The sequence below is a fragment of the Atta cephalotes genome (genome assembly GCF_000143395.1).
Source record: "Atta cephalotes unplaced genomic scaffold scaffold00039, whole genome shotgun sequence".
NCBI lineage: Eukaryota > Metazoa > Arthropoda > Insecta > Hymenoptera > Formicidae > Atta > Atta cephalotes.
This window is the reverse complement of record NW_012130103.1, coordinates 601,505-611,246: the sequence shown is the minus strand read 5'-3', so window position 1 is coordinate 611,246 and position 9,742 is coordinate 601,505. Positions and strand designations below refer to the sequence as shown.

General features: G+C 33.1%; 2 protein-coding genes across 2 annotated transcripts in view; one reads left to right on the top strand and one right to left on the bottom strand.

The window, feature by feature from the left end:
* The window catches only part of LOC105622078 (collagen alpha chain CG42342), a 55,862-nt gene extending 55,076 nt beyond the window's left edge, over positions 1 to 786 (top strand). Inside the window, exon 24 of the mRNA XM_012203512.1 lies at positions 603 to 786. The gene's annotated coding sequence lies outside the window, so the exon portion shown is untranslated. The remainder of the gene's footprint in view (positions 1 to 602) is intronic.
* A 2,194-nt stretch (positions 787 to 2,980) lies between these two features.
* On the bottom strand, positions 2,981 to 4,278 carry LOC105621997 (putative peptidyl-tRNA hydrolase PTRHD1). Its single transcript, XM_012203429.1, has 2 exons — positions 4,093 to 4,278; positions 2,981 to 3,154 (listed from the first exon to the last, which is right to left on the bottom strand). Exons 1-2 carry the CDS (start codon positions 4,276 to 4,278, stop codon positions 2,981 to 2,983), a joined length of 360 nt encoding a protein of 119 aa, XP_012058819.1.
* Positions 4,279 to 9,742: the final 5,464 nt, after the last annotated feature.

Below are 9,742 nucleotides of genomic sequence, written 5' to 3'. Positions count from 1 at the left end.
TACTATTAATTAAGTTAGTTGGTCGTAGTACGTAATTAATTTTACTTACTACTAAGGTAAAAGGTAACGTACGTTACGTATAGTACTCTGTATACTACTCTATATATATATATATATATATATATATATATATATATATATATTAAGTGATAAATTTTAACATCTTTAGAAAGTATTTGTATTTGTATATTTTTAAAAATTGTATATAAATAATTGTAACTAATAACTTGATACTAGTATTTCGAAAAAAAGAAATGTGCTAGAACATATGACTCAATCATGTGTAATTAACAATAAAAGTTAAGCATCCTATCCAAGATAAATGTCTTTTTTAATTTATTTCTTATCTATCTGCACGTATAATTATCTATTTACTTGTGCACTTGTTTTTCTCATCCATTGATCTATACATCTCAAAATTAATTAATCTGACAAATTCTCGAAAAGATTTCTAGAAATCTAGTGCAGCTTCTGTCTTGTGCCCAATGGATGCGTCGAGACGATTCCATCGGGAATAAATGATCTCGAGCTTGCTTATGCGAAGAACATCAATTCTATTTAAAGATAAATGATCAGTGACACCTATCCCTTTTGTTTTGCAGCCAAGGAGCAACATCCTGCGCCAATGGCTAGAGGAGGAAGAGGAGGATGGGGAGGAGAAAGAGAACGAGCGGCAGTGATGTTGCAAGGACAATAGCGCATTTTTTTTCATAAGGACTTCTGTATATCCTTCCGTTCCCGCCTCCGTCTCGTTACGATCGCGATACGAAAGAAAAAAAAAAATAAATATATATATATATATATATATACATATTATATATACGCCAAAATAATCATCTTGCCATCGAGAGTGTTGTAAATATGTGTACTTACAGTGTCTAGCGTCCGCAGTGCGTGTACATAAGTAATTAGAGCTTACTGCGAATCTACGGTCGTATCACGACAACGATGATAGTCCTATCGTCGGCTGATACGGTTTGCCCGTAAACGTCACACATAACATGTGCACACATATAAAGGTATACGGTGATGGATCCATGATCGATACTTCCGGTTCTGTATGCGAGGAAGGACAGGGAGAAGTCTTCCGGGTGAATTCACGATGATCTTTGCATGGACGAACGTCGCGACAGGATTGACGGAAATATTTTGGAGCAAATGAACGAGGAATAATCCAGGAAGAATCGCAGTGAAGTGCGCGAAGGACGCATCTTGCGGATGAGCGTGATGGTACGAGATGGGGAAGAAGATGCGCGTTCGCCTATCATGCAACTCGAACGTTCTCCGTGCGAATCTTGCAGCGACACTTTGCGAATTTGAACGCAGCTAGGACGATGAGACACGAGCAAAGAAGTGGAAAAGATCGCAATGTATCGATGGATTAGCTCTTAGGCCGTGGCCTGAAACGCATTTCGAATCTATTCCCTTTTTTTGTCTTGCACTTTGCTTGAAAATTCTCGTCCGAAGTAGGAGATTATATTCATACAGATATCTTCAAAGTTCCTTTAAGTACAGCTACACTGAAAAAATTTCACTAAATCTTAATACATATTTCTTTGACTATACTAAGTAAATATTTACTTACAGTAAATAAATATTCATCCAATAAAAAATAATAGTTAAACTAATGTATCAAATTTTTGTATTAAATAAATATGTGTTTACGTTTAGTAAATATTTATTTAGAACTATTCAAGCAAATATTTATTAAAATTAGTATTTTTTTCAGTGTGAGAAAAAATTATATATGAAAAAACCTGAAGTTCTAAAGCGTATTTGAAGTGAATCTCCGCTTTATAGCGATTGATAGAAAAAGGTTCAAAGTTTTCGTTACCTACAATTCAGAATCTCAATATTAATTGTACAGATATCAATCATCTAAAATTATCGCTTCGAGTTCAAATGACTTATTGCTATAATCGAGAATTAAAAAATTGCATTTCATTACAAAAATTGCATGCGATTCAGGTTGCTCTTTAGCTAATCCTACGGGAGAGACGTATACCGATCCATGATGTAAGAATACAAGATTTTATTGCACATAATGGCGAATTTATTATTAATGATAAATTTCTAATGGATTCTATATTGGCTTATAACATTTTTGGGCTAATTTTCTGATTGATGACATCGACTTCGTATCTCGGAAATGAAATATCTCGTATTCTTATATCATACGCCGATCCATACCAATGAAGAGACGAATTTCGCCGCACTTTTATCGTAAAGCAACCATAGACTCGCACAACGAGGCGCTTTTTGATACGACTAGTTGATTAGTGCCGCGCGATCCTGCGTTACTCTCGTCTAGATTAGAATCGTAATCTAACGCTAGTATCATGTGTAATGCAAGGAAAGAGAAGGGGTTGTACACACGCATTGTTAAACTCGCAAGGTATCGTGGAATAAACCAATGAGCGTAAATCTTCTCAATGTCAGAAATATCGGATCGTCGCGGCATCTCACACAACTATGTGTGTTCTCTTTTTTTTCTATCTCTTCGGACGTTTGTAGTCCTCCAAGCGTAAATATTTTCCATACGGGACAATATCGCTTCTGGGAAAAAAAAAAGAGAAATGAAGAAGATAAAAACGATAGAGCCGAGGTGTTGCCCGTTGCAATATTGACGTTCAGAAGCTACGTTCGAGCCACGTGTGTAGAGCACGGCTTATCTCCGGCGCATTGATCTTCTTCCCGCTAGAATAAAATATAAATGACATTCTTCTCCGAAGTTAGTATTTATTTCACGCGAGCGCCGGAGAATCGTATTTCGTTTATAGAACCTCTCAGGATTGAATCTTTCGGTTATTACATTCGGGTATTTTTGGTCTGAAATAAAAATTTTCAGAAACCTTTCTTCTAGAATCTTTCGAAAGCAATGTCGGGAGGAGGATTAATTTGGATTCAGTGTAACGTAGAAAGTAACTCAAGGGACGTTTTTATCGTAATTTATTGCGGTATTTATTGCCATTTACATCCGTCACATTTTGAGTAATTTGTACTTTTTAAAATACGACTGCACTTTGTCTTTAGGATAGGGCTTCGTTACCAGACACGTCGCGATGTTCTCGGGCTGTTCTATCCATAGCTTGTGTTGAATGTTGTCCTCCTTCAATTTTGCGCACAGTATCTGCAGACCGGCTTCATCGGCAGCCTATTATTCATACTCGTGATTTCATAATTTTATTCGAGAATGATTCGTTTGGGCATTCTTACAACATTCAAAATATTTTACGAAATAACAGATAAGGTCTGTTCTTTGTCGCTGTATTGTATTAAAATTTTCTTTCTCCCTTTTGCTACAAATATATATCTATTTTATTTTAAATACCTAGGGGAGGGTTTGGAGAGTTAAATCTCTTCTCCATGAAATTTTTGTTTCACTACACTGAGAGAAAAAAAGGTTGCAATTATCATAATTTAACTATAATTTATATTTTTTGGGACAATTATATATTTATGTAAATATATTTAATTTTATTTATAATACGCTACTTGAAAATCTTTAATTTTTCTCAACATACTTTTAGTTATTATTATCACATAAATAATAAGTGAATAAAGGATATAAATAATTAATTGCATAAAAATGTTTATTTTATTTACTATTTACATAGATCGTGATATTTTATTGTATTAATGTTTGAAATTATCATAATTTATAGTTTAATTTTTCACATATATAATTATTATTACTAACTATTATTATAACACTAATAAAAAGAAGGAGTTCCTAATTATAATTATTTTACCATGCGATTATAATCACAAATACCAAACACTTTTCTCTCAATGTATATTTTTCATTTAAAATTTTCATTTAAAATCAAGAACAAAAAAGAGACATTCTAAACTATAAAATATCCAAAAAATAATTCATTAACATAAAAAAATTGCTATTTATGACAGAATTGCTAATCTCCTCAAAAAAAAATCTTTGATACGCTCACAAGTTTAGTCACAAAGAACAGACCTATAATGCGTCAAAGTTATAATTCTCTCTCTGCAAATACATCGCGGAACAAACGTCCCGCGATTAAACGCGCGCGGATTAACGGCTCGCGAACTTCCCTCGCGAAAGTCAATACTTACTTCGAGGACCACCTTGTGCATGTTGTCTAAATCCGCGAGGTAGGTCTGCGTGTGGGCGTCATTGTAAGAGAGATGGATAACGGCGGTGCACGCGTGACACGCTTGGGCAATCACGGCGCCCAACGGCCATCCCATCGTCCTCGCAAGATCTCCCCGCACCACCACGTACTGAACTATCCCGGACATTCTCTAGCGAGAAAGAGATCGGCTCTCCTTACATACATAATGTAGATTCGCTTCGGAAACGATCTTAAGGCGGAGTTCGGGGAAAAAAAACGGAGGAGAGAAAGGAATTGCTGAGGGATCTCTCTCTCGCGAAAAATCGAGCCTAACGCATTCGTCTAATGTTTAATAAATAAATAAAAATTCCTCCCTCACACCCTCCCCCCTCACTAGGTTTCGATTAATTACTAGTAAGTGCCAAAAAGTATATTATCATTCTTACAAATAAGAGGTATAACGCACACGCAGATATATTCGCGTGTTATTTATATATCGGAATTGTGTATCCCGCTCGGGATCCGCGGCGACGTGACGGCGCCGCGAAATCGCGCGTAGAAACACATTCGCTATAGCATCGTTCCTTCGATGTCGTGGCATAACGCAAAAGATGTATTATTTATACAAATTGTTGTTATTAAAGACAAATAACGCTGAAATAATTAGCACGTATGACACATTATGTTTACGAGACGGCGATTTATTCATACCCGACTCTCTTCTCTCTTATTTATTATTATTATCACTCTAATATTATTTATTGTTATTATTTTTATTGTGCTTCTTTTCATTCTCTAAGATCTGGTTCCACCAATATAAGAATAACTTTAATTTTGGTTCAATTCACTCTTTATATTCTTTATATTCTTTTTTAATTCTTGGAATTAAAAAAAAATAAAGAAAAGCATTCTTAAATTTACTCTTTATCTTCTTCTAATTCTAAGAATTGAGTGAAAAGAGTGAATTAAACTGAGATTAAAGTTAATCTTACATTTATAAGAAATGGAACCTAAATATTTTCTTGTGCAAAATGATCATAGCGGATCACTACGGAGAGACATTTATCTTGTATAAGGAGAAAAAGAAGAAAAGAAAGGATATTTGGCAATTTAAATATTCGTTTACATATATCTTTAAAAAATATACATATTCAAAACAAATTGAGTGAAATTGAGTGAAGAACGACAAATGAACTTACCTTGAAATGATAACTTTTCGACAACTGTAGCGTCTACCGAGAGGTTAGCTGTCATTAATCATACGTGATAAATATAATTTTCTTCAAACAATACCGATATAAAGATGCTAATCAATCCACGAGCACGTGAATTGAACTGAAATCTGATACAATCTGGCTGTAATTGAGTAAATTCGGAGTAAAAATTACGAGATGCTCCAATATGTATCTGTACTGTCATCTGCCCGGTAAGTATGTAAATATCAGTGCTGTTAACTTCAGAAAACTCGTTCTCCTTTGGTTTCTAGGGTACAGTCCAACTTGGCGCTACAGATGCTTCAAAGCTTTTGACCAATCAGAAGAAAGAATTTTGACCAATCAAAAAATGCTTCATAGAATCAAGTGGATCGTAATCTATGGAATCAATGCTGTTTCTGCATTTCATACGTCAAATGAAAGAAGATTGACCTGAGGTTTTTTCTCAGAATAAAATTGTCCAGATTCCTATATTTTTTTTCGAAATAATAATTAAAAATAAGAACTCTTATTTTTAATAGTTAAGTTAAATAATTTTTAAGTTTAATAATTTTTAAAAATCTATTTCATTTTAAGTACATAAAAAAATATATAGGACACATCTCCAAGAAACATTCTTAAGACATTTAAATGACGTCCTAAGGATGTGTTTCTTGAAAGAGTGCGTTCATTATTCACTGCAAGTACTGAAAATCTATATTACATTACTATAAATTTTTAGTACGTGGATATAATGAACGCAGCCAAAAGATCCATTTTTTGTAACTGAACTATGAATAGTGTACAACCGGTCACAGAAAGATTGCAGCACTTTATTTTCGATGGATTTCGAAATGCAGCTTGCTCACCGAGCGATTGGTTCTCATTCATGGATCTACAAATAAAAATCAATCGCTTGGCGAGTAGGCTGCATTCCGAAAAAAAAGTGTTGCAACCTTTCTGTGACCGGTACTTTTTAGCACTCAAAGAGAAATAGATTAGATTTATATTTATTTGATAAGGCGCAAAGAAAAGTTTTGGTGCAATCTACAGTACAGCAAAAGATAAATTTAAGATACGCCATATAGATAGGATGGATTAATGTTATATAAAAATCTTAAAGAATTTTAATAAAAAAAATTTACATTTTATTTACACTTTTTAGCGGTTTTTATGCACTTGAATCGATTTGAATGCCCATATTCGGAGAGAAAAATCAAAGAGGAAGTGTACCGTTCGAGTGCACGAAGTGCAAGTAGAACGATTCCTTTGTTTCCACGTACTGTATGATAGCACCGCTAGATGTCGCGATGATTGCCACACTGCTCGACTTTTTCGTGTATATATGCAGCGGTCGATATCAAAAGGTCCTCAGTGACTTCATTCAGAGACCGGTCGCCGGCGAATTTCCGTTCTCTCCTCGTCTTTCTTTCATCTTTGGCGGTTCAGTCTTCTTTGAGGAAGCTCTTTCAAGGTAATCATCATTATTCCGAATTTTCTAAATCGCCATTCGTCATACAATTTCTCAATGGAATTGATATTTTGTTCAATAAAATCGGGACAAACTAACGACATGAACAACGCCGGGTGATCGTTCTAGTTATAGCTGCCCTTTTTTCTCTCTGAAAGTAACGGTCGAAATTCGGCCGTGACAAAGCTACACGTTTTTATGATCGAAACACACGAGAGAGTCCCGAAAACGAATTATATAATTTGGAAATTCCTATCTTCGACGTGTGATACCGTTTCGTACTTCTGTTTCGCATGAATTGCGCTTTATTTCGTAACACCGAAGGTCACCGAGGGAGAGAGAAATAGCAATATAGAGAGGATTCGAGATCGCCACTATTTATTCGGCATCGTCACAATTTGGCAAGTCACGCTTTACGAATATATTTTTCATGATCTGTCAAAACGATCGAGTGGAGACTTACGAAATAGCGAATTTACTTGCATTATACTAGACCTACTATATAAAGTCAACAAAATTAATGTAGAAGCGTATAAATATTTTAAACGATTAAATACTCAATAATGATTGTTGAACGTTATTTAAGAATATTCACGTATTATTTCAACAGTAAATCAATTTTATAGATATATTTTATAATAGTATTATTTCATTCAAAGTTATATCAATGCATTTAAATATTTAATATAAATAATAACCTTTTTAATGTGATTTAGTATAATGTGTACTGATTTAGTATAATGTGAGATTCACATTATATTAAATCATTCACACTATGTGTGACCGAATTCTACTAACAATAAAGTCCATGACGCAGAAAAACATAAAGATTCTAAGCACAAAGAGATCTGTAACCGACAAGTCACGTGAATCGTAGATCAACACACGATAGATTTCTTTTTTCTATAGCTAAATTAGTATATATTGGAACCTAGGTGAGATATGTATATATTTGATATTTGACGAAAACGAGAAAGAAATTCTAATGTAAATCTAGTATAAGAATAAAAAAATAAACCGGTGAAAATTACAAAAGTGATCGAATTTATTAGAATATTTATAACTTCATTGATTAACACCTAGCGAGTTGCTCATTTTTGTAATTTTCACTTCGTCTAAAGAACTGTAATAAGCCCCCCTAACGTAACTATATGTATGCTAAAATTACGTGTCGACCTACGACTACAATTAACGTTCCACGACTCGGTTACAGCCATCTTGTGCTTAAGCCCTAAGGCAATAGAGTCCACTGTTGCCAAGTCTATTCAAAAGTTCCCTCATATTGTGATCTATATTGCGATTTTTTTCAATATTTTAGCTATAATTCAGACTATTTTTTGTATTTTTCTTTCCAGAAATCATCCAGAAATTCTCTTAAACTTTTTGTATCTCCAAAAAAATCTTCCGGTAAAAGAAAAACTTCCAAATCTAATAAAAATTCTGCTAAATTAACAATGCTAAATATGATGTAAACGGTAAGCGAATTGACCAATCACACGATAGAAAACGCAAAGTTTTTGCCTTTTATCTTCTGTAATTGGCCGATTCGTTTACTGCTTATGCTTTATTATGTGCCTTCTTCGTCTTTTTGACTTAAGACTTTACGCACGGTGGAAGAAAATTTAAAAAACAGGAAAAAATATTAAAAATATTAGAAGTAGGAAAATTGGAGCTTAGAAATTCAACACAATACAATTAAGATAAATATCTAATATTAAATATTAGAGAAATAAATTAGGATAAATATCTAATATTAAATTAGAGAAATAAATTAGGAATAAAAATTTAATGTGACGTACAATAGATATAAATAAAATATCCTCTCTTTGCCCTTTGTGTTCTTTTAATAAACTATTTCCATATTTGAAATGAAATTGCTTTTTGATTCTTTTAACGTGATCGATCAATTTTTGTATATTACAATATAATCATCTTTCTCGGAAATGCTTGCGTAAGCGCAGCGAAAAGAAAACGATTAATATGATAGAAACATTGATAAAGAATTCATGACATATTTTTTTAAATGGATTTCAACGTTCTATCGTAACGCGAATTAACGCAATTCACCGGCTTACGTAGTTATGCAGAGCGATAGCAGTTGCATTCGCCGACATGCATCACGTATGGATTTATGCGCGATAATCTTCATCAGCTAACGTCAAGCGAATTTCCGAACAATTACTGAACAAATTAGCCATATTATCCCGTGGGAATTCCTTTGAGAATATCTTATCATTGAAAACGAACACAATCGGAATCTAATGAGATTCTAACGGAAACAATATTGTAAACATGAAAATAAATCGAGTTTTGATATTAAATATCATTAATTACATGTTGTATTATGCATTAATTTATTATATCGCACGCAATATAATAGATTACATATACATATATAGTTACTCTCTAAATCTTTAAAGTGAATTTCATTCTTAAAGATTGAAATTTGAACCGGTTTTGAAAAATAATTATGGTCTGTGTTAGTTTTACAACCTATTTTGTCAAATGCTCATTTTTGCTTTATGAAAAAGTTAATCATTACAAAAAGAAAAACTGGTGTATTATCTGATAGAAGATACTTTTTGTTTGTATTAGTTCAGCAGTAAAAAGTAAAGAAACCTATTACTGCATATACGAGAGTAAAAAATAAATTTTACAAAATTAGAGACACTTTGTATATTTTTTTCTTTAAACTGAAATAGAAGAAATGTAAGGTTGCGGTTATTGCTGAATGTACATTTATAGTTGAAATTGTGGTCAGAATGGAGTTGTCTGACAAAGAAGTTGTTTCAATGCGAGGTCGTCTGTACGATTAGACGAAGTATTCTTTTCAATGGTTCTACACGAAGTCGCTTTACAAGCAAAGCTTTTCCTTACACAATTTCTTTGTATGAATTCTCTTTTTTTTCTTTCTCAAATACTCGGTATATATGTGTGTCTTTTATATATATATATATATATATATATATATATATATATATATATAT